At 40.2% G+C, this 26,004-nt stretch overlaps 1 protein-coding gene across 1 annotated transcript; it reads left to right on the top strand.

Moving 5' to 3' along the window:
- The first annotated feature begins 1,348 nt into the window (after window positions 1-1,348).
- Window positions 1,349-25,845, top strand: CRTAP (cartilage associated protein). The gene is made up of 6 exons (XM_026663547.1): window positions 1,349-1,494; window positions 2,736-2,907; window positions 6,014-6,142; window positions 9,147-9,292; window positions 13,114-13,197; window positions 25,753-25,845. Exons 1-6 carry the CDS (start codon window positions 1,411-1,413, stop codon window positions 25,810-25,812), a joined length of 675 nt encoding a protein of 224 aa, XP_026519332.1. The 5' UTR covers window positions 1,349-1,410; the 3' UTR covers window positions 25,813-25,845.
- The last annotated feature ends 159 nt before the right edge of the window (window positions 25,846-26,004 follow it).

Genomic DNA, 26,004 nt, shown 5'->3' on the forward strand with positions numbered 1-26,004 from the left:
TGTAAATAGTTCTGGGTACCAAATGCATACTTTGCTAAATATCTCTAATGTGGCTCAAAGGGACAATGTCAGTTTGAAATCAGGTCAATTAAATAAATGACCAGGTAGAGTATTGGCCTATCCGTCCACCATCCAATTGTTGTGGTTTTATAACAGCATTTTCCCAGGTGTTTTTATATATATATTTGTCCCCTGTTGCTGTGTGAATGATTACATAAACAGCAGAGGAAGCTGGCAGACTGAGCCCAATTCATCAGCCATTTATGCACAAAGGTGGTGCAGGATTGGGCCCTATGCAAAGGAAACTGTAAATTTTGTGCATTGACCGTTCTATGAATTGGGAGGGGAAAAAAATAAAAATTGCTGGTCTTTTTGATTTATAATAATCATAGCTGTTATTTGTAACAATAGGTGGTAAACATTAAGACAAAATGAACAGTTCAGAACTGTGTTAGTAGCAGTAAAACTAACCAGAATCATGTCAATTTTACTCTGCTGATGCTTGGGAATGCTTTTGAGTGGCAGAACGGACCCACTGGAGCTGTGACCTCACTAATTGCCCTCCTTTCACGCCACTATCATTTGTTCTCTGCATAGTGGGTGTCTGATAAAATTCTTTATGTCCCAAAATGTAGCACCTTATTGCAGTTTTTTTAGATTGTAAACTCCTTAGCTCACAGACAGTGCTTTTTCTGGGTCTTGTACAGTAGATTGTAGAGCAGATTATCAGTGGTTAAGAAATAAAAAGTAAGACACCAGAGCAAATGTAATACTTGAATTTCAAAATGGCATCCAGAAATCTAACGATCTGCAGTACGTGGCTTTTAGGCAGTCAAACAGTGGAGTGATTTATTGTAATTGAGCAATATGGTATGTCCTAGTGCCTTGCAACACTTAGTGTGTGAATTCATGGTAAATACACTTTTTTTTTTCTGCAGTTTATGCCAGGAATCAGTCACTTTTTTTTATTTAATAGTGTAACTCCACACCACATAGTTTTGTTGAAAAAGAACATTGGGGACGATTCCTCTTCAGACCTGCAAAGAAAATGTTTAATGTGTGTTTTATTCTGCTTATTTCAGAGTTGAATTCAGTTCTCTTTATTTAAATAAATAAATAAATCTTTTCGTTCAATGTTCACCACTAAATCTACCCTCTGGTTCTCGTAGCCGGACAGTTATATGAACTTGCTGATTCTGGCGCTGTAGTGAAAAGTCTCCAGAGGTCATTCATTGATTCTGCAAAGTGGAAATAAATGTGTACAATGACATGGAAGGAAAGTTTGCTGGCAAAAATCAGATAACTTAAAAAAGCAGCTTTTCCATTAAGTGTATTCTTGTTTAGGCTAATAACTTTCCAAAAGCCATTGCAGCAGCTCATACATTTCTGCTGAAGCACCCAAATGACGAGATGATGCAGAGGAATATGGCTTATTACAAGAGCATGCCTGATGCCGAGGAACATATTAAAGACTTGGAGACAAAGCCATATGAGGTAAGTTCTCTACCTGCAGTCTGCTCTCCTTGAATACCTCCATTGACTTTCTCTCTCAATGCATTAGATTCAAGGTTCTCATTCTTCTTATAATCTTGCTCTGAACTCTATCCCTATTTTCCATCCCATTCCTTCTCAGCTTCTCAATCACCTGTTTGCTACCTTCTGTTTCTCACATCCTGTTACATTACCCTTTGTGCTTGGGGCAGTCTCCTTTTTTCCATCTGCCAACAATCTTCTCTCTCCTCTGTCAAATCCCTTCTTAAAACTCATCTCAAGATCGCTCTCTTGTACCCTCTCCTCATTACAGTAAATATAGCTACAACACTAGCACACTGATTTGAAAGCTTACTCCTTTTGACCTGGAACTTTATGCCTGTAGGTATGTCATCCAGCTAGTTTATAGTAAACGATGAAGTCAAAGCAGCCTTTATATAATAGTGTCCAAGCTGAGGGCCAGATCCTGCTAAGATTTAACCACCATTTAATTTTGTGCATGCGAGTAATGAAATCAACAGGACTAGGCAAGTATGCAAAGTTATTCAGGTATGTAAGTGCAGGATCAAGGCCTAAAACAACTAGGAAATACATCTACGCTGCAAAGAAAACCCACAGCACCGAGTCTCAGAGCCGAGGTCAATTGATTTGGGCATGGGTTGCGGGCCTAAAAACAGCAGTGTAGATGGTCCCGCTTGGGCTGAAGCTGGGGCTCCAAGACCCTCCCCCCCTTTCCAGGTTTCAGAGTCCAAGTTCCAGCCCAAGCAGGAACTCCATACTGATGTTTTTAGCCCTGAAGCCTGAGCCCTGCAAGTAGGAGTCAGTTGACCTGGGCTCTGAGACACAGTGACGCAGGTTTTTCTTTGCAGTGTAGACATATCCTAGAACTCTCATTAGGTCATTTGGACCTTGTTGAAAAAATATATTTTTAAAATTTGATTGTGGCTCAGGGTCACACTGAAATCTCTCTTCCACAAACTTATCTATCAGCTATCTGAAATAGGATCATGTCCCCCACTCTCTAGTAAATACCTTGAAATCTCTCTTGATTATCTAAATTTACTTACTTATTCCCACGTGATACTTAAGTAAATGAGGTTGTATTAAGATTGAGAAATAAATGGCATTCATTGTATTTGAATCCCCATAATTCAACATTTTATTTTTATTCACTGGAGCCCATAGTGCCACTACTTTTTCCACAGATTAAAAACTGCTGCTTCTCACTCCTGCTTGTTTTTCAGACTCTCTTTGTCAGGGCTGTGAGGGCATACAATGGGGATAACTGGAGGACCTCCATCTCTGATATGGAGCTGGCACTTCCCGATTTCTTCAAAGCCTATGATGACTGCCTTGCAGCCTGTGAAGGCTCCCGGGAGATCAAAGATTTTAAAGATTTTTATCTTTCAGTAGCAGGTTGGTGTTCGGCAGCACCTTAGCTCTAGGACAGGGATGGGCAAACTTTTTGGCCCAAGGGCCACATCTGGGAATAGAAATTGTATGGCAGGCCATGAATACTCACAAAATTGGGGTTGGGGTGCAGGAGGGGGTGAGGGCTCTGGCTGGGGCCAGAAATGAGTTCAGGATGTGGGAGGGGGCTCCAGGCTGGGGCAGGTGGGGTGCGGGCTCTGGGGTGGGATTGGGGATGAGGGGTTTGGGGTGCAGGAGAGTGCTCCGGGCTGGGATCAAGGGATTTAGAAGGCAGGAGGGGACCAGGGCTGGGGCAGGGAGTTGGGGCGTGGGGGGAGGCTCAGAGTTGTAGGCTCTGGGCTACACTTACCTCAAGCGGCTCCCGGAAGCAGCGGCATGTCACTTTAGGTTATTTCCAACCCCAATGGGTTCGTTACTTACCTCAGGTCAATGGATACTCTGGATCTCACACCAAAGACAACACCAACAGCCAATTTCTCTAGTAAACTAACTAAAGATTTATTAGCTATGGAAAAGAAATTAGAGTTATTGAGAGGTTAAAGCAGATAAAATACATTAATAGGTGAATCCAAGTTTGTAAATTCAAAGTGATAGCAGAGATGTAGTAATCTGCTAATTTTCTATACGTCTCTCAGGCTTACCCAAAATAACTTTGGGTAAGCCTGAGAATCTCTGTCCAGTCATTCAGTATTCCACCCTGTCAGAATCCATCAGTCCAGAGATACAGTATCATTCCCTCAAACCAGTATTTATAGATCCTCCTCACAGAAGACCATCTGAACAGTTCTTCACCCAAATGGGTTTTGATGAGTAGCAATTGCAGATTGAGCCTGTGAATTTCCATTATTCAAAGCAAGGGTCATTGTGTTCAAGTCAGCATTCTATTTCCTGGCATTCACAAGTAATTTAGTTAGGCTATGTCTATACTACGGACCTGACAGCAGCACAGCTGTACCGCTAAAGCAATGCCACTGTAAGGTCTCCCATGTAGCCGCTCTTTAATTAAACCACCCCCAATGAGTGGCATTAACTATGTTGGCAGGAGAGCCTCTCCTGCTAACGTTAGTGCTGTCCACACCAGCACTTTTGTCAGTGAAATTTATGTTGGTCAGGGGTGTATTTTTCCCCACCCCGATTGACAAAAGTTTTAAGTGTAGACAAAGCCATACCGTGATATAATAATGCCGTTGCCTGCCATTATATTATAATAAGGATAGATAAGTGAAACAATACAAGTGTCTATCATTCATTAGCATTCATGAAGTTCTAACACCTGAATACACACACACTTTAATCCGGGGTTATTTAATTACAGGGGCATACATAATGTAATGCGTCAACCGGTTTATAGATAAGTGAAGACAATGCCATTAACATTCCCTTTCAACTCAGCTAACAAGTGAATTGGCCTTTGGCTCTGATTTGAGCTGGCAACCTACTAGACAGCATCACAGCCTCAAAATTTGACCTGGCAAATTTCTCCTCTCCAGCCTGTATTGTGAATCTCTGTTGCATGCTCTGCAGTAGAGATATGCACTGTGGTTTGAGGAGGAATATTTTTCCTTATATAACTTTTAAAAAAATTTAAATGCTGCATCGCAAAGGATATAATTAGAAAAGCCACAGTTTTTGTGTTATCAAAATGGCATGTGTAAGTTTTCCTTGCTCCTCAGTAACAATGACAATAAGTATCATCCCCAGAGCTATGTCAACCTCAGTAAAGGGGTTGCAGAGACACTTCTTTCCAAAGGTAGGTGTCTGGTAACACAGCACTAGAAATGCAGCAGAATTTCTAAATTGCCTAAAGGACGGCTAGCTTGACCTTGTATCCTGAAATGTCTCAGCACCACCAGTGAAGATAACTTTTTTTTAAATTGAATTATAATTGACTGCAAGTATGGGGAAATGGGTTCCTAATTTTATTAGTAACACTTTTATATTTGAGGGTCCTGAATTATGGATAATACTTGTATACAGATATCAGTCCCAGAAATACTTTTGCTGTTTGCCTCATGTTATTTAGATAAGACATAACACCAAATTGCTAATTGCTGCGTTCAGAGATTCCATATCTTTTGTGAAAGTAGGAGTGATAAGCCCTGATGTCCTAAACAATTTCCGATTGGGTAATTACGTTCTGCCTTCCCATGTTCACCCTGCATTTTCAATGGATACAGTAGTCTTCACTTCTAGGAGGAAAGGGGGCTTAGTAGATAGAGAAAAGGAATGGAGGGGCTGAGTTCTTGATCTTTTACTGTCTCTGTTGATGACTCAGTGCATTACCTGTCAGTTCCATTTTGTTGACAAAGGAACTGAAGCGCCAATATCTACTTTACCTGGGTGTTGAGTTTTAAAGAGTTATTAATGTTCAGGACTTTGAGATCCTTTAAAAGGCCTGTAAGAAGTATATCTCAAAATTATTTATTACTTCTGGTTCTAGCCTGTTTTGAGCTGTTGGGTGGTTTGTAAATGAGTTTGTGAACTTGAATTTAGGATCTTTATAGGATGAAAGACATTCTGTGAATAAGTTATATTTGCATCTATTTTTTTGAGACCAAATACCGGAGAAAGGCAAAAAGCTACAATCTGTAAGATTGTTTTAGAATACCTTTTACCTTTCTCCTTGGCACGACAATATCCAGTAGTATCAGCTTTTATTTTGTGACAAAACAATTAAATAAGACTGCAAAGGTATCAACTACTTAAAAAAAATCTCTATTAAGGTCACAGGTAGAAATACAGCAGTACTCCATTTCAATCATTTAATAGATAGAAATATCACTGTATATAAAATGTGTCAACAAAGGCTGCCTTTAGGTGTCTGTAAAACATAACGTAGCTGTTTACTGTGACTGAAACTTTTGGTCTGAAGTCACTGGGGCCTGATTTCCAGAAGTGCTGAGCATTAACACTTCTCATTGACTTCAGCTGGAATTGTGAGGGCTAAGGATCTCTGAACATCAGGCAGGACCTTGGTGCCTACGACCCAGGGGAGCAGTATGGAGCCATAGTGTATAGGGGAGCTGGCTGCAGGAGTAGTTCTGAAACAGCTAACTGTGTTCTATCCAGTTCTATCTCTGTTTTCCTTTAGATCACTACATTGAAGTCCTTGAATGCAAACTGCAGTGTGAAATCAACCTGACGCCGGTCATAGGAGGCTTTGTTGTGGAGAAGTTTGTGGCAACCATGTACCATTACTTACAGTTTGCCTATTATAAATGTAAGTAGTGTGTTGTGTTTTTTAAATAAGCTTGGGATGGTGCTGGCAAGCCTCCTTCAGTGCCCTTCACCTCTAGTGACAATGGTTTAGAATATTTTATTTATAGCATCTTGAAATTGCAGTTAATCTATTTTGGACCTAAAAGTCTAAGATGTCTAGTTTCCTTTCTCTCTGGGCATGTGTAAGTGCTGTTGATATCTATGGGAGACAAACATATGTGAGGAGAGGTGAATAGCCCCCATATGAAAGTGATATGGGACAAAAGCATTTTATGGCCTGATCCTGACAAGTGCTGAGCCCCCCTCAACTGCCACTGAAGTGACAGAAGTTGTAGGAGGTGCTTGGCTGTTAATGGTCTCTAATCAGGTTTCTATTAGAGAAACGAAGACTTGCATCTTAGACAATTACAGAATAAGCGTGATTTTATTTGTCACATTCTGCTGCATTCCTTTATCTCCTGTTGGTACAATCTACTGGTCCTTCTCAGCACTTGTCTCCACTAGGGACCTTTTTTGTTATACAAGGACGTCCAACTGTTTCAGCTAGGAAGAAGAGAAATTATGACCTAGAGGCAGTGCATCAAATATAATGCAAACCATTGAAAATTAATTTTACAAGTAGTATTTTTTCCGTCACAAAGGACTGCAAACTGTTTCATACATTTGTTTCTTTTCATAGTAGGACCTCATTCATCTGACTAGAACTGGGGACATGCATCAAGAGGGAACCTATTATTGCAAACTCTCTCAGGAGTGATAATTCTTATAAAGGGGTTTTGGCAACCGAGGTATTCATAGGGTGTACTTGGTATGGGAACTGCTGATATGGCTACAGTTGTGTATGGAAGCTTCCTTGCAGACTTTCTATGATATTTTTTCATTTGTCTTTGGCTGGCTCTGTGAACACCCCTCAGTTATTAAAGTGCAGTTGTACTCTTAAAAGTGACTTTGTAAACATTGCCCCTGCTTTCTCAGCAGATCTGCTTCTTGCATGTATTCAGAATCACATCTGCTGACTGCAGTGATTAGAAGAATTTTCCCTGCTTTTTTCCCTAAACTTTTTAAACTTCTGCAGAGACAATACAGCTGAGAGACAGAGCTAGGTTCTGTTCCTTGTTCAGAAAATAATTGTTTACTAATTTCCAATCAATTACACCTTTGCAGCCCTCTGAAGGCAGGTGTAACAAAAGCCTAATTTGACCAGCTGAACTTTTATTGCTGTGGATATGTGAAAAGGTGTAGAAGGGTTGACTTACTGTGCACCCGTTCATGGCTGAACGTGGCACAGCAGACACCACCTCTAGCGCTTATTGCCGACAGCCACTCTGGCCTTGTAGTAGTCTACCTCTTCTTGTGACAGCCCTCCGGCCAGGTTATGCTTTAGTTCCACCATTTTCAGAGTAACAAACAAAGTCCAATGGAAAAAGTCTAGCATCCTTACAAAAGGGCTTTGCCCCCAATGGGCCCCTGTAGTCCTCACCACCCTTCTCTTGGGGTGGTCAGGGGCCTCTCATTACCCTCCCCAGAAGCTAGTAGAGGAACCCAGGCCTTCCCACTACACTGAGTTTCATTCCAGGGACGCTGTAACCAGCAACCAAGGTCTGCTCTATCAGATTCCTTGCTGCTGCCTCATTGGACTTCTTCCTGCCATAGCCTGTCAGCAGGCTTCTCCACATTTACCCTTCTCTCAGGGCCAGGACTCTCTCCCACCCCAGAATCCCCCAACAAAATCCCCAAGCTAAGAGTACCAACTTAAACCAACTTCTGCCCTCTTCAGGTGTGACTTTCCATCCCTCTTTGCTCCTCAGTGGGATACCTTGCAGGGCTCTCTGTGAAAGTTCAGATCCTGCCTTATTATCAGGCCTCTTCACCAGAGCGTATGCCAGCCCGATGTCTGCTATGTATTTTTCCTGGCCTCTTGCTAGACTTTGCTACTCAGGAGAGAAGGTGCTGGGCCAACTCTTCCCTTGGCCTTCATCTGTGATCTTGCTGATCTCTCCATTTTCTAATACCAAGAAAAGGATGACAGTCTCCTTATAAAATGTGCTTCCTCTCTTTATAGTCACCGTGACTAGCTCCTTCCCCAGCTGAGCTTCATCTTTAATTAAGCCAGGCCCATCTTCAGGTGCAACCAGGTAGTATAATTGGCTTCTCAGGCCCCCATTAATCCATTCCTTATCTGTATGGGGGTACATACCCCATGGCAAAAGGAAAGACTCTGGCTTGACTTTCCAAGACCACATTGAGGTTGAAGGGCTGGCAGTTAGAAGGAACACATTTGATAAGAAGATCACTGAGAATTTTAGTCTCTTTTTAGGTGTAGACCTGCATTTTAAGAGCCAAATTCTGCCTTTGGATGCATGCCTAGCTCCTGCTGACTCCTATCAGAGGGTAAAATTCAGGCTTGGGTTGGGGTCTTTTGTGCCTCTTGTGTGTGCTATTTGATTATCCACCTCCCTGTTTGCTTTTCCCTCACCCTCTTAACTCAGTTTTACCATAAAAAATGTCACAGAATGGGGGAAGATGACCGAACTGGGCCAATACTGCCCTGGTTGTTGGAATGCAAGGAAGAGTTTTTGGTTATGTTTTTTGTTTTTTATAAGATTATCTCTTGCATTTTTATGGTGAGAGAATTGCAGATCTTTCAAACAATCTCCACAGTTAAGAAGTGGGCTCTTTGGAGCATGTCTGGCATATTGTCACCTTATGAAATAACCTCTGAGTAGTACACATCATTCATCCTGTTACTTGAGCAAAGTTGTAGCCAGGTAATGTTCTGTCCAAGCTTTTCAGAGTAGGCCAGGATGGGGATTTTTGTTTTGTTTTTGTTTTTTAAGTATGTCCTTGCTGGGGGGTTATTTATTTTATACAGTTAAGAGGGAAGAATTTAGGAGGAATACTGCGCCTGTTGTCACCTGAATTTCCTGAGTTTGGATAGTAAAGGGAAATGTGGGCTGTTGCTCATTTACCTTCTCTGCAGGCTTATGTTTGTTTTATTAATTCAGTGAATGACATGAAGAATGCAGCCCCTTGTGTTGCTAGCTACATGCTCTTCGACCAGAAAGATGAAGTGATGAAACAGAACATGGTCTACTATCAATACCATAAAGACAAATGGGGACTCACAGAGGAAGATTTCCAACCCAGGCCAGTAAGTTGAGTGGGTAAATTGCTTGCAAGATGTCCCCTAATATTACCCCTGAATCCAACAGCGTGGAAGTTATGGCAGAGAAGGATTGTTTAAAGGTTTTTTTGTCAAACACAATTCACTTACTAGAATTGGAGAGTTGTGGAAAATATCTGTATAGTGTGTTGTCCTACATGTGTAGAGAAGGGATTTTACAATTCTTCCCTCTCTGCTGGAGTATGCTGATGCACACATTAATTCCCTGAGATATCAAACATGCCTGTTTACCACCTTATCTACACTTGTTTATTTTATCTGCCTGCAAGGGCTACCTAATTAATTTTAATTAATGAAGATCCTATGAACTGGAAGGGACCTTGAAAGGTCATTGAGTCCAGCCCCCCTGCCTTCACTAGCAGGACCAAGTACTGATTTTGCCCCAGATCCCCAAGTGGCCCCCTCAAGGATTGAACTCACAACCCTGGGTTTAGCAGGCCAATGCTCAAACCACTGAGCTATCCCTCACCCCTTAACCAGTCACTGAAGTCTGGAAGTCTCTAGATCTAAGTGGCACCACAATAGCATTGGGACTCTTGTTGGTCACTTACTGTTTGTCAACAGATCACTCCCAGGTCATGAAGGCTGCCTGGTTTTTTTCTAAGTTCTGTAAGCACTGGAATGTAGCTATGTTTAATAACCATATTTACACCATTTTCCACAAACGATTTCAGAACACATTTGGTTGCTGTGGACAGGAACAACCACATTAAAAAGGTTTTTGAGAAAGCAGTTTTCTAGCCAGGATGGCTGGGATATACCTATGCTGTATTACACCTAGCCACCTAACCTAGAATGCCTTCTGAAAAACCTTTTAACATGGCTTTCTTCCAAACATGCCGGCCAAGCCATGTTATAAACCAGTTTAGCAAGGAACCAAGATAAAGTGTGGCTATACTTTGAAAAGTGACTCTGTAAAAATGGTATAATGGGGCTCTGTGTTGTTAGCTTCAGCTTGACTTCCAGATCCAATGTTCCAAGTTTACAAGTAAAAAAAACCTTTTTTTTTTCTCTTTTTTACTTGTAAACTGCTTGCTCTGCAAACTCAGCCTGGGAACCAAGAATGAAGCTTGGTTCTTTCTCGTGCCTTCTTGCCAGTACTATGGTTCTGCAGGCAAAATATGTCATTAGTGACACATGCACAACCCCATCAGCTTCAGTGGGTTTGCACATGTGTAACTGACTGGAATTTAGTTAACATTTCTGTTGATGATGGATGATCCAGAATAGAATCTGGCTCACACTCACTTAGGGTCTGTCTTCATTGCACAGTTAATTTGGGTTAGCCTAGCTGGAGTGAGAGCAGCCACACTGTGAAATAACACTCAAGATGCTGTATCCACACTGGGGCCGCACTCATTCATGTGTGGCACTTAGACGTGTAGGTGCATGTCATATGATTCTTAATACTGCAATAACCTGAACCGCTCCGTGAATTGTAGGAGAATTTGTCTGTCCTTTCTGGGCACTTAGGGGAGAATTGTGGGAAGGCATTGGAGGACAAGCAGCATTCAAATGACACTAGCCTGAATCCACACTGTAGAGTGATCATGTTAGTAGCTGACAAGTTGTGTTCACTTGAACTTTGAGCCTATATCCCCTCTCAGGTCAACAAACTCAAGTTAAAAGCACGACTACTCGAGTTTAAGGGTTTTGTGTGTGGATGAGACTTGAATTGGAGCAACACGCGAGTTATTCTTTGACTTAACTTTGTAGTTAAGACAAGCCCTGAACTGTGCTGGCTTTGCAGGGCTAACAGGAGCAAAATGCAGTAAAATCTCATTGTCTCGACAGCCAGCAGATATGAGTCTGAGCTCACACAGGGAACAGATCTGGTGTGTGAGACGGTGCCATTTTTATGTAGTCCCCTTTCAAAGTAGAAGTGAATTTCAACATTGGTCTTCAACATGGCTGCGAGATCCATAGGGAGTGACTTATGTAATGGCCATAAATGTAAAATTTCTAAGAAATTAGCCACCTGCAAATACATTTGGGATGTGGAATGCAGAGAAAGAAGCACAGACACCCATACTTTGACACTGTAGGATTCATTGACTACTTTCCAGGAGCTCAAAGCCTGCATCACCTGTATGTTTATGTACTATTTTAAATGCATACAACTACATTGTGCTTATACTTTGATCCTCCAAAAATGATTAGAAATTGCTTGTTGTTTGAGTTGCCCAGCAGAAAATCCCACAGTTGACCTGCTTTGCATTCCCCTAGCAGTTACACAGGGTTAAGTTGGCCAGGGGCTGCATTTTAACCGTACGCTATGCTTTGGACACCCTTGTGAAAGAGGAGGAGTCCTTTCTCCTGTTACCCTCCCCGAAAGAGTTATATGGGACAAACATTGCAGATGGTGGTAATACCACCAAACATAGCAACTGTTTACTATAAGATAAATTGTGATGTTCAGCCACCACTCTGGGTAGAGGGCAATGCACTATATCTCAACATGCATAGGCACAGGAACTAGGGGTGCGGCAGGTGCTGCAGCACCCCCAGGTTTCACCGTGAAAAGTTTACTGGTGCTGTCAGAACAAAGCTAGCATTATTTAAAAAAACAAAACAAAAAACAGGAGTACTTGTGGCACCTTAGAGACTAACACATTTATTTGAGCATAACCTCTCAAAAACCAGTAGGAGAACACTTCAACCTCTCTGGTCACTCAGTTAGAGACTTAAAGGTGGCAATTTTGCAACAGAAAAGCTTCAAAAACAGACTCCAATGAGAAACTGCTGAACTGAAACTCTATGCAAACTAGATACCATTAATTTAGGCTTGAATAGAGACTGGGAATGGCTGAGTCATTACACAGATTGAATCTATTTCCCCATGTTAAGTATCCTCACACCTCTTGTCAACTGTCTGAAATGGGCCATCTTGATTATCACTACAAAAGTTTTTTTTTTCTCCTGTTGATTATAGCTCATCTTACTTAATTAGCCTCCTAGAGTTGATATGACTACTTCCACCTTTTCATGTTCTGTATGTATATATATCTCCTTACTATATGTTCCATTCTATGCATCTGAAGAAGTGGGCGGTAGCCCACGAAAGCTTATGCTCAAATAAATTTGTTAGTCTCTAAGGTGCCACAAGTATTCCTATTCTTTTTGCGAATACAGACTAACACGGCTGCTACTCTGAAATCTAGCATTATTTTGTGATTCTTGAGAATCCCCGAGCTGTGCTGCACCCGTGTGGTATGAGCGGGAATTGTGCTTTTTCACATTGCTTTTGAACACACATGGTTTGCAGCTTCATTAGCTGGCTTTCAGCACACCCACTATAAAAAGTGCTCCAGAGCCACTGTCAGCATGCATCTCACTCCATGGCTGGCCAACTCCATAGAATGGTGTGGAAGGAGACCTGGGCTCCATCAAGCACACTAACCACTCACTTTGTGCCTCTTCATGAACACATACACTAAGGCCAGGTATGGTTTGACCCTATAGCTGCTTACTTTGGGATCTCGTTCATTTAGTCTCAAATTGGCTAATTTTTAAGACATCAAGAAGATTCAAAAGGATGACACAATTGGAAGGATTCACTGAAAATATTAGATATTCTGCTTAGCGTATTTGTTTATTCGTTACTTCCATCTTCCTTTCGCAAATATGAGGCAGTCTTGAAATTGACCCAGAATAGTGCTGAGTTTGGAACTGGGTTTGCTAGAATAGTCACAGGTGATATCTGATGCCTTGGGAGAAATTCAGAAATGTGTTCACAATGTCTTATTGGCCTAAAAAATAATCTGGAAATTTTGTTGTTGTTCTGATAGGAAGCAGTTCGATATTATAACATAACCACACTTCAGACGGAAATGTATGAATTTGCAAAGCAGCATATAATGGATGATGATGAGGTGAGTTTTTGAGAGCTGAGGGTATAGTAACATATACCATTAGTGACACTAAAATAAATGTGATATGTGACATATTTATAAGGTATCATAAATATAATCCTGTGGCATGTATAGAATATGACAAAATGCTCTTTTGTAAAGAAAATAATTATCTAGATTATCACAGTGTTCTTTGATAAGTGAAAATAGAAAAAAACCCAGAAAATCTAGTGTATATATGTGCCTTTTTAAATAATATGGGACAGTAGCACTGTTGACACAAATGTAGAAGTTATATGTGTTCAGCAAACAAAAATGACTTTATAAGATCGTCTGCTCTGCAAAACAGGAGCACCAGGGGGCACAAAAGTGGTGCTTATATATCTAAACTTGAAATTTTCTTAATTTTTAAATCTAGTTTTAAGTAGATTAAAAGACTATTATTCTAATTTTTGTCTAGAAATAACCACTTTAAAAAATTTAACTCTTCTTCAGCAGATAGTCCTGTTATCTTTGCTAATTCTTATTACAACATTAAATTTTGGTCATCGTCTTAGTTCTTAATTGCTTAAAATTCATGAACAAATGATACATAATTGATTACTGTGAGGTCTGAAATTATTTATGTATTTTCATCAGTGCAGGAAAAATGGCTAAATTGCTGAGAGACCAATTTTTTTCTTCCCCACCGCTGGAATTAAAGTATAAATCATGTGTTTAAAGAAAATACCTTTCAGGCAGAAAGGGTTTGTTTTTTTTAATTTTCTGTTAAAGTTAGGGAACGGCCCATTGGTGGCATCAAAATAACATTTGGCCTAGGACTAGGATAAATATTCCTTGCAATGACCACTGTTAGGCTGTGCCCTAGTTAGAACTGAAAATGGAGGGAAGGTGTACCATTTTATAAAATGAAATTGTTACCTTGTGATTTTTGACTGTGTGTGACACAAAGGAACGGATACATATTTTACATCTTAGAAGCAATGCCACCTATATGAGCGACCTAAACCTGTACTAGAAGTAAAGCTCCATTCCAAGATTAGACTCTAGAAAGTTTGAAAAGACACCCCCCCCCCCCAGAAGATGTCTTTTGTGATCTAACTCTGTGATGTGTTCTTGGTAAGGCTCTCTATAGGGTTAAGTTTAGGTAAGGTTTAGAGATCTTGCTTGGTTAATACCTTTTGAAATGTTTTTTTTCCCATGTATCCATAGAGTGTTTTTGGTTTTCTCAGAGATTGCAAACATTTGGGCACTTTTTATGTTCCCCAGTTGACTTGTAAAATATTAGCCCATGAAGTTTAATGTTAGACATAAGAATACATTTCTTTTGTAATTTTTTTCTCACTTTGCATCTGCTGTTATAACTGAAAGGAAGGGTAATGAAGAATGTGGGGAAACATTCCACTGTGATGACCTTCAACATGTGTTTTTAGAACAGAGATTATAGAGACAAACTATAGTGCTGGGCACGGTACATAGAATAAATGGGAGTGAATAGCTGTTGACTGTTATTCCTTGAATTCGTTCAGTAATGTAATATATTCATTACATTTCCCCCTAAAACTTCATGCTTTAAAAGGGCCAATTTCACAAAACTGGATAAACAAGTGTGAGGTAAATCAGCTGGGAGGAAGAATATGAGCAGAAAAATGTGAGTGATAATTGGAAATTGATTAAGAGCACTTTACTAGATGCTCAAAAATCCCCAATAAAGGAAGAAGGCCATATTAGAAAACCAGCCTTGTTTAGAAGAGAAGTGAAGGCAGCTATTTAAAAAAATTGAAGAAAGGGGAAGTTGATAGTAATGAATATAAAACAAGGTAGGAGTTATAGAAAATTGATAATGGATGCAAAAGGACACAAGGAGAAATCTATGGCCAGCAGAGTAAAAGACAATAAGGAGGAGTTTTTAAAGTATATCAGGAACAAAAAGAATCCACATAGTAGTATTGGCCATTGCTAGATGGAAATGGTAGAATTATCAATAATAATGCAGAAAAGGCAGAAGAGTTCAATAAATATTTACAAAACCAACAAGGAGTCCGGTGGCACCTTAAAGACCAACAGATTTTTGTAAAAAAGTGTGTGGCACGGTCTCTCACCATAGTCGGTGTAGTATGTCGAATGCAATGGATTTTTTTACCTTCAGTCCATTTGGTATGATGTCCATCTGTTTGCACTTGGAGAGGAAGATGATGTCTGTCTGTATCTGCGAGTTATATTAATATTTGTTTACTATTTGGGGAAAAAATAGATGATGCAGTCATATGACTGATGATGGTAACACTCTTTCCATTCAGGAAGATGTTGAACAGCAACCAGTAAATTTAGACATTTTAAAATCAGCAGGTCCATATAACTTGCATCCAAGGGTTTTAAAAGAGCTGACTGAGGAGCTCGCTGGATCATTAATGTTGATTTTCAATAAGTCTTCGACATTGGGGAAGTTCCAGAAGACTGGAAAAATGCTAATATTGTGCCAGTATTTAAAGAGGGTAGACCCTGGTAATTATAGGCGTGTCAGTCTGACATTGACCTTGGGCAGGATAATGGAGCAGCTAATATGGGAATCGATTGATTAAGAATTAAAGAAGGGTAATATAATTAATGTCCATCAATATGGGTTTATGGAAAATGCATCTTGTCAAACTAATTTGAAATCTGAGATTGCAAGTTTGGTTGATAAAGGCAAGTGTTGATTTAATATACTGAGACTTCTGAAAGCCATTTGACTTTTATCGCACAACATTTTGATTAAAAAACTAGAACAATATAAAATTAACGTGGCACACAGTAAATGGATTACTGGTTGATAGTTTTCAAAATGTAATTATAAATAGGGAATCCTCATCAAGCAGGTGCATTTCTAGTGGGGTCCAATAGGGATCAGCCCTACACTATTTAACATTTTTATCAATGTCCAGAAGAAAACATAAAAATAATCACTGATAAAGTTTGTCAGGTGACCCAAAAATTGTGGGAGAGGTAAATAACATAGAGGAGGGGTCACTGATTCAGAGGGATATGGATCTCTTGAGAAGCTGGCAGAAGCAAATGGTGTTTTGATATCCGTAAATGTATACATTTGGGAACAAAGAATGTAGGTCATATTACAGGATGGGGGACTCCTGGGAAGCCGGACTCTGAAAAAGATTTGAGGGTCATAGTGGATAATCAGCTGAACATGTGACACTATGGCCAAAAGGGCTAATGCGACCCCAGGATGCATAAACGGGAATCTCGAGTAGGTAGGTAGGTTATTTTACCCCTCTGTATTTGGCACTGTGTACAGTTCTGGTGCCCACAGTTCAAGAGGGACACCGATAAATTGGAGTGGTTTCAGAGAAGAGCCAGGAGAATGATTGAAGAATTATAAAACATGCCTTATAGTGATAGACTTGAGGAGCTCAATCTATTTATCTTAAAGAAAAAGTTAAGACTTGATCACAGATTCTATGTACCAACATGGGGAACAATAGTCAATAATGGGCGTGTCAATGTAGGAGAGAAAGATATAACATGATCCTGTGGCTGGAAGTTGAACTAGACAAATTCAGACTGGAAATAATGGGTACATTTTTAACAGTAAGGTAATTAACCATTGGAACAACTTATCAAGGGTCATCTTGGATTCTTCATCACTGGCAATTTTTAAATCAAGATTGGATGTTTTTCTAAAAGATTTGCTCTAGGAGCTTACTTTGGGGATGTTCTATTGCCTGTGCTATACTAGATGATCAAAATGGTCCCTTCTGGCCCTGGCACCTATGAATCCAAAACCAGCGAATGACCTTTTTCTAGTTGCATTTGGGTTCTGCAGAACGTGGTCAGGCCAATCTTTGTTGGCAGGTGCAGTAGGATCTTAGTTTAAACTCTGAGCGGGCATTACATTTTGGGTAAAAACCAGCATTATCAAGGGCCATGTGATCTCTGAAGATCACTTAAAAATATCTTCCCCTGGTATCCCCAAATAAATAAATACATCCTCATTGTACAATATGGGGCATCACTCCCCTCCTTCCAGGTTGACTGGGAAACTCTGCAGTTTTTTCCCTTACAGTTCTTGAGGAACCTACAGGGGACCAAGGCCATCCACATGGAGTCCATGTGCCTTTGCATTGGTTCTGGCCTCTACTGGTTTACCCCTTATGTCCCTGGCTACCAGGAGCTCTCCCTGGCCACTGCTGCTTCTGAGGTCCCCAGAAGGGATAATATGGCAAAGATTAAACAGCATTTCTGCTTGTCAGGGGGAGGGTTATGTTTTCTCCCAACCCCTCCAGTCACCACTTCTCCCCCTACACAGATTCTGGGTAAAGAGGCTGCCCTTGCAAGGTCTAGAGGAAGAGAGATGGTGCAGTACAGGTGACTGAACCCACCTTCCATGCCAGGAGGAGTTGATTTGCATGTGGGGAGTCCCCTCTGTGCACAGGTCTCTGGGAGGATCCAGGCCAAAGAGTTTGTTTGCAAACAGTCTGTTTTTAAAGAAAATATCTGGTCAGGACAAATGCAAGGCCTGTGGTGCTCCATGTCTTGCCCACCTGATTAAGGATGGCTGGGATGGGAGTGAGGAAGTCCTAACAAAAGAGAACTTGGAAACAAGCAGCCTGGGAAAGTTCAAAAACGTCTTCACCCAGAATTGACAGACAGGACAGTTTATTCTATACAAACATTGTAAAGTAGAAGACAACATTAAATAGGGATGTATTAGAGGAAAATTTGTTATATTAAAAATTGAGCCGGGGGAGAGAATCTTCCTTTTGCTCTTGTCCATCTGTTTCAACTGCAAGTGTCTTATGACATGGACCATATCTCTGTGAAGTGTACTGGACCAAGCTTGCTGTCTTTATAGTGAGCTATAAGCCACCAACCCTAAACTGTAACCTCAGAAGAAAACCACTTCATCAGTCCTTGAGTGAATGATTCCCAGCCAAAAGGATTAATAGGGTGTAGGTCTCTTCCTAGATGGGTGGTGCTCTTTCTCTCAAATCGTTTAGCTCTTTATTTAGATTCTGCAGTGCTCTCCTGTCCAAAACAAAGCACATCTTTTTAAATCCTAGTAGTAAAGCAAGTGCGAACGTGTTGTTTCATTTAACAATATAGTGCAATAGTTAGAGGCCTGAATATGCATTAATAATTTTTGCATATGTCACTACAAGAAATACTGCCTCGTTCTTGTTACTTTTTTAATGCTTTTCCACAAGGAAATGAAAACCTCTGTTTCAAATATTTTATGTACTTGGAGTGACAGAAAATATTAACACCAACTTGCTACAAAGTACTTCCTTTCCTTTAAAAAAGATTACTTATTATGTATCATTATTGAGTTTTCCACAATACAGATACAAATACATTATGCAGTGTTGTCATTCCTGAAGAGAGATTCCTAAAGAGCAGTGTTGGCACATGAATTACTCTGTATCTTGATTTGTGTTCAGACATGTAATGAATATCCTGTGCAGGAGGGATCCTTAGAGGACAAAGTAAATCTAAACCCTAACATTCAAATTACACAGCTTTAAAATAGCAAAGTGAAAAGTTGCTTTACATTGTCATTACAGCACATTACCCTTTAGCTGGAATAATCTGGTGTAGCTCTGACTCTAATGGAGCTACACTAATTTACAACTGCTGAGGATCTGACCCATAATTCTGTGTTTTGTTGGAGGTGGGGGGGTTAGGGATATTTTTACTTGGCCATTGTAAATTGTGCAACATCCGCAAGTATTTGGCTGAGATGATCGTATAACATGTCTTTTTTTGGTACCAAATCAGTAGATGGAAAAATTGTTGGCGGCTTTGACTTTTTTTGTCCCACTCTTTCTATTCGTATAGAAAAATAAATAAATAAAATGGCTGAGGTTCAAATACAAACTTCCTCTGTGTGTGGTGCAAAGGAGAACAATTGCAAATACTGACCAAATGTGGCTGCTGCGTGCAGGAGAGATGGCACAGCATCGGTCAAATTATTACCTGCAAATAATAATCTCAGTTTAGCCAAAACAAATTTCTGTTTGCAAATTGTTAGCAAACAGACTTTGAGTTTTTATAAGCTTACTTGTTATTTCTAGTTGTTCAAAAGTTTGTGCAGACTAATGTGTTGTTTAAATGCCACCTGTTCGCTTTGACTGTGTACTAGTCACTGTTATTGGTGTGCAGTTGGTCATGGAAGTCGCACAGTATTGTTTCTACTCCCTGTTTGGGTGACAATTTTTTAAAAAGAATAGGAATTACTTGTTTGTTTGCAAATACATATGAAGAGCAGTCTTTCTCCAGGTATTTGTACAAAAAAACACTTGTGAATGTTTGTAAATAGTGACTAGAATGAGCATGAACATGGTCTAATTGATTAAGCTTTTGGAATTTGAATCAATGTTTGCAAGCAATGTTCTTGCAGTATTCAGCCAGAGATATGATGTACCATGGTAGTCCCTCCCACTGCGTAATGTGGGGGGAGTGTTACAAACACTGCTTTCAATGCAAAAAAAAAAAGGGGGGGGGGAGGATGTTTACACTGAGAGCTATCCCAATGTAAAATCCTAGTGGAGACAAGATACAGATTAGCTACATCACAGAAAAAGCAATCAAGGTTAACCCTATACCCCCTGCCCTGGATTGACCTTGTCTCCACTAGGATTTTGCATCAAGATAGGCTATGTTGTTACATCAGGAAAAACTATGTGGCTTGCTCCATTAAGAAACGTGCTGGGGATTTTTTTGTTGATTATTTTTATGTGTGTTTATTTATCAGTGGAAGCTAATACTGATTAAAGCAGCATTAATTTGTTGTCTGTGCTCTGTAAGCCATATCCAAGGGAGTGTCCCTAAACTAGGGATGTAAAAGGTTAACCGGTAAGCATTAGGCTTACCGTTAACCGGACCTTAACCATTAACCCCCACAGCTGGCTGCGCCAGGTCAGCCAAATGGTGGGGCCATGGCGGGCCAGCGGGACCCCAACCGTGCTGGGTTGGACCGGGAGGGCTGGAGCGGCCTCGGCCGCACCCCAGTGGGAGCACCTGTAATTGGAGCACCTGTAGTCAATTAAGGCCCTGTCAGGAACCTAATAAAAAAACCCTGCTTCAGGCAGACAGGATGGTGCGAGGAAGGAGAGAGGACTAGAGTTGGGAGGTGTGTTGCCGAGAATTGAAAGACCAGAGAACTGGAGGAAGGGAGACCCTGCCCCAGCAGGGCAGGGAGACTCCCTCCCGCAGCATCAAGGACCGAGGGTAACCCTACCCAAGGGGGAAGAGGGTAAGAAACCCACAGGGGTTGAGAGGGGCTGAGGCTCAGAGTAAGGAGCAAACCCAGACCCCTTCCCCGCTTCCCTCCTCTACCACCTTCCCAGGCCACTAGTGGGGCCCTTGGCACCCCAAGAGCAGGGGCAAGGGGTGGCATCCTAGCCCCACTCCACCAGCCCGCCAAGAAAAGCGTGGGACCCACCATACCAACATCGGCCATTTTGCCGAATCATACTAATGCATTATTTTAATGTTCTGTGATAGTGCTGTGCAACCAAACAGGCTTCATGACAGTCTGTATGAAATTCCTGTACAAAATGTTGTCAATGATCTGTATGGAAAGTATGGGTTATTACAGAAAAGTTATTTTCCCCAGAGTCTTTCCGGTCCACAATCAGAAATGTTAAAGCAGATTATATTTAGAGGCAGTAACATAAAAGGGTGACTAATATTTGCCATGCAGAAGCTGGTGTTCATTTTTGGCAGCCAAAGGAAAAGCATCTGCCCTGTGTGCCTAATGGGCCTGCAAGAGGGTGGGTGGGGGGATAAAAGTGCTAATGGTCACTATTACAATGTTTAAGTGCACTGTACTGGCCAAAGTGCTGGACCATCAGCCCCAAATGGACTGTGACAGCCATATTGACAGTTTTTTGTTGGTTTTTTTTCTCTATCCTGTTCATTTTAATAGCTGGCTGTTTCTCCTAAAAGGTTGTATTTTATTTCTTTCTCTCCTTGTGTTGTATGTGTAATATTTAATATTATTGTATTGGAAATGGACAGCAGTGACACATGGACATGGGGTAAAACTTCAAACCCAGTGTGTTACCCTATCCTTTGCAGATTCTGGGTTTTAGCCCACAAAAACTTATGCCCAAATAAATTTATTAGTCTCTAAGGTGCCACAAGTACTCCTCGTTCTTTTTGCTTCTACACACTAACACGACTACCACTCTGAAACCAAAGGGATCTGTATCTTTTTTTATTTTTATTTGTTTTAAACACTGGCCGCACTTATCATGCCAGTAAGTCTCATCAAATTGGATTAGATTGTGCAGAGACACTAAGCAATGAGGTTTATTTAAAAGCCAACTACTCACATTTCCCATTTTGAGAATTTCATGGACAACTTGTCTGTTTGGTACTGTCAAGATATGTGGTGTGGCCCCAATATTTCCTCAGTCTTTTATTCTACCATTTAGCAGTTGATTAGGAATCTGGATAACATGTTTGTTTATTTAAGCACCATATTTGTGTAACCCACATTAATACAGTGTGACTTTGTCCCCACTACAAAGTGGGTAGACTACAGACAGAGGTTTATGAGTTTGCTGTTGCCTCTGCATCAATGGGCTTAATCCTTTTAGCTGAATCAGTAGAGGCTCACAGACAACCTGACTAAGGGTGTCATTACATTTATTGTCTTACTATTATTATTTATGTTCTATTAGTATCCAGAAGGCATAGAGAGCATTGGGAATTGAGGGCATCCAGCATCTTGCTGCAGGTATTAAATATTTTGCTGCATCCAGGCCCTTGGACTCCAGGCCAGTAGGAAGCTATTAGAGCTCTGTTGACAAGCAACTTTCCCAGGAATTAACACCTGTGAAGTATTTGCTGACCTCAGTAATTTAAAATGCCTTTTTATTTCAGCTCTGCATTCCCAACAAAGGGATGATGCCCTGTCATGAGGGTGCTAATGGGACAAGGATAGTGATCTGTCTATTCATAGCTTTAACATGACAATCTAATTAAATCTTCTGACATACCATTGTAGCCTAGATAGACTTTTAATGTGGATGCAATCCACAGACCATAATATGCACAACATATAAATATTTTACATTATGAGGGTGGGGCAGACAAAGAGTTTAAGTACAGCTTTTAGTCTTCTTCAGACATAATCTAGAGTTGCTGCTTTCTCAAAAGAAAAATTAAACCAGTCTTCTATTGCACTGCAGCAGATTTTTCTGGGTATGTATTTTTACATGTTGGGCCAAATCTTGTTCTCCATTCCAGCCCTTTAACTCTGTTAGAGCCTATGGATTTGCATTAGCATAATGGGGGGATAAAATGTCTTTTTTTGTTGGCTGTTTTTTTTTTAGTTGTTGCTTTTTCTTGGATATTCAGAGTCTGTGAAAAGAGACTTCAGATAATTTGGGATTTTAGTCAAATTTATTTCATCCCTTTTTTCAGGTTTAAGTAATACTCATTTTTACATGAGATTGGCAGACTTTCAAGTACAAAGGACAAGGGCTAAACTTTGTTTGGGCCATCAATGTCTTTGGAGTGTACTGCATTAATGGCGAGTGTGTGAGCAAAATTCTAGAAATGCAATATAATATATGTAGTCAGGATTTATTTCTCGGGGGTAGCGGAGGCTGAGTTATTAAAATCATAGTAGTGACGATCACTGTCTCTTCACTCTGAACTAGGCTCTCATTGGAAATAATGCTGTCAGACTTTTATGTCCCGCCCCCCCACCTCCTTCCGCCCAAAATAACCTACCTTTTAAAGGTTCCCTTTCTTTGCAGATTTACTGAAAAGATAAAAATTTCCTTTTGTCGTCCTGTTTTAGCATTTTATTAAAATGTAATATTGAGCCATAGAAAAAGCAGTCTCAGTTAGATCAGGGACACCCCTAGAGCATGATTTTCAGAAGTGCTGAATACCCAAAATCCCAATCAAAGGCAATGGGAGCTGCAGAAAATCAGCCCCTCAAGATAGCCTCTAAATTTGGGTGCCTATACTTGAAAATTTGGGCCTTAACTTCTCTGTGCCTCAGTTTTCATATCGAGGATGATAATACTCACCCCATAAGGGTGTTGTGGGGCTTTATTCATTCACATTTATAAAGTATCTTGAGGTCCACAAATGGTAGGCTCTACAGAAGTGCAAATTATTATTTTTAACAAAGAATAACCAGTTCCTTGCTATGCAGAGATGTTTTTAATACCCTTTTCCATAACCCCAAACTGCTTGCCTACAGAAAGACAAATAGAGAATATAAAAGAACTGGCGATGTTTGTTTCTTGCACCTTTATTGACTTGGACACTTATATGTTTCAAGTGAGCGAAACGCAAAATAAACAGTCATTCTTCAGAAGCTGCTGAAACCACTTCACAGTTTGCTTAAACTCCAACAAAGCTGTAAGAAGGAACTGTGAATTTGGGAATAGGAGCAGCAGTTATTCCAGCCAGCTGTCATCCCACTTTTGGAGGGGTTTTTTTTGTCCTTACTAATTCACACTTCTGAAGAACTTGATATTATTTTTTTTTAATCCTGGCCACAGTGACTATTGCATTAAAAATAAACAGAGCCTCTCTCTGCTTTAAATTCCTTTCGCTGACCGCAGAGGATATAATACCCTTTTCCCATCTGTACGGAAGATTGCAGCAATATCCAGGCTCAGAAACTGCAGAAATAAACTTGGGTGTGCTGTATGCCCGATGAATAAATTCCCAGACAGAAACTTGGTTAAAATCTAGTTAAAGTTTTAAACTATTATTTTGTAGTACCATAATTTAGCATGATACTTCACAGAGAGAAGGAAAACCAGTCCCTGCCCCAAACAGTTTGCAGTTTACATGTGACAACCTAGAAAATGAACATAGTGGACAAAGAATGGGAGTACAAAAAAGAGAGAGGAGAATTCAAATAAATGTGTTGAAAACAAAGCTTACAAATTCTGATTTTTAAAAACCGAGAACAAGGCACAGCTGGTCAGAATTTTTCCAGTGCATTGTTTTTCTGTTGGAAAATGTCATTAATCAAAACCACCATGTTCCACAGGAATGTGTAACTTTCAACAAAATTTCATTTTGGGGGGGGAAAGGGTGGAAATCGAAACTAAATGTTTCAACCTGATCAGAACAAAGTGTTTGGATTTTTCATTTCAAAACAACATTTTGTTTAGAAAGTTATTTTATTTTTTGATTTTGTATTTAAAATTTTAAATAAGTCAAAATCAAATTGTTTTAATTGTCCCAAATTATATTTTTATTTATTTATTGGAAATTTAATTTTATGGGAAATTTTAACTTTTTCATTCTGATTAGGAATATTTTTTTCCTAGAAAAAAGTTGGAATTTCCCACCTAACAGAAATTCCAATTTTGGAGCAGCTCTAGAATGAAGGTAGGTAAAAAGAAGAGTAGGTAGTGCAGGAACAAAGGTCAGTGGTGGAAAACTAGGCAAGAGAAGTAGGGGAGGAGGAGCAGCATATGAGAATCCTTGATGCATCTGTCTTAATTTAATGGATATTTTAATGCAACCTTAAAGTACATTCTGCTGCATTTTTAATCTGGGTTTCCTTAGCGTGTGTCTGCACTGCTGCTGGGAGGATGCTTTCCAGTGCAGGTAGAGACAGACAGACTAGCTCTGTTCAAGGAAGTGCGCTAAAAATAGCGGTCCAGCAGCAGCTTAGAGTAGCCACCTGAGTATAAACTCACCTGGACCCCTTGAACACCCGCTCAGGAAGCTGGTCCAAACCACCCCCCGTGTTACACTGCTTTCACTGCTATTTTTAGCATGCTAGCTTGAGCAGAGCTAGCGCCTGACTGTCCGCCTGTGCTGGGAAGCACCCTCTCCGCGGCTGTGTAGACGTATCCCAGGTGTGTTGCACTACAAAAAACTGAGTATGAAAACTTGCTGTGAACTGTAATATTTTCTTCTGATAAGGTCTATATTTTGCTGTAATTATAGACCAAGTGTCAAAACAACATATGTTAAATGAAAAACAAGACCGTATAGTATTCTAATCAATGATTTAGCGTGGAGGGTTTTGTAACCTTTCTGAACCCAAGCGGTTTGGTTGGCAGAGCTTCTAATTCCACTAGGCTTTTGAAATTTGTTACCTCTGCCAAGATCTGAGTTTTTTTCTAAAGTCCAAAGGTTGATATAACTGTAAAACTAACTACCCATCTTTCCAAAAACTATTAAGCATATGCCTAACTTTAGTCATGTGAGTAGTTCTGTTGAAGTCAGTGGAATTACTCATACTTAAAATTAAGTTTTATGCTTTAGTATTTTGCTCAATCAGGACCTTAATGAGTAAACTAATCTGGATGTGTCAGTGGACTACTCAGGGTCCTGAGTTTGTAAAATCTTGCACATAACTATGGAGTCCTTGCTGCAGCCATGTGCTCTACACTTAAATAGGCTATCTCATTACTTTTGAAGGCTCTTTGCACTATCTTGAGCAAACGAAAGGTGCTATATAAAATCAGTCTGTTCTTGACAACTTCAGCTACAACCTAGTTCTAGGATAAAATGTAAAGCCTTTTCCATCCATTCCACTGTAAGTAATTAACATGTGTCCTGCTATCTTTTAATCTCTCTTAGGGTGAAGTTGTGGAATTCCTTGATGAACTCCTTGAAGTGGATGAAAAGAGTGAATCCTGATGAACAAAAACAAGGCATAGTTTAAAAAAAAAAAAAAAATAAAGACCCACTGTTGTGCCTTCATATCATCATTTGTAGCTCAGGTTAGAGATACTTCGAAGCTGTGCCTTTAACCTCAGTCAGATGTCATGAATCTTTCCTGTGCGATCACTGCCACAGTGCACTGAACTTTTCATGAGTGTGGTTTTTCAT

The sequence above is a fragment of the Terrapene carolina genome, unplaced genomic scaffold, assembly GCF_002925995.2.
Source record: "Terrapene carolina triunguis isolate 2854851 unplaced genomic scaffold, T_m_triunguis-2.0 Scaffold33723, whole genome shotgun sequence".
NCBI lineage: Eukaryota > Metazoa > Chordata > Testudines > Emydidae > Terrapene > Terrapene triunguis.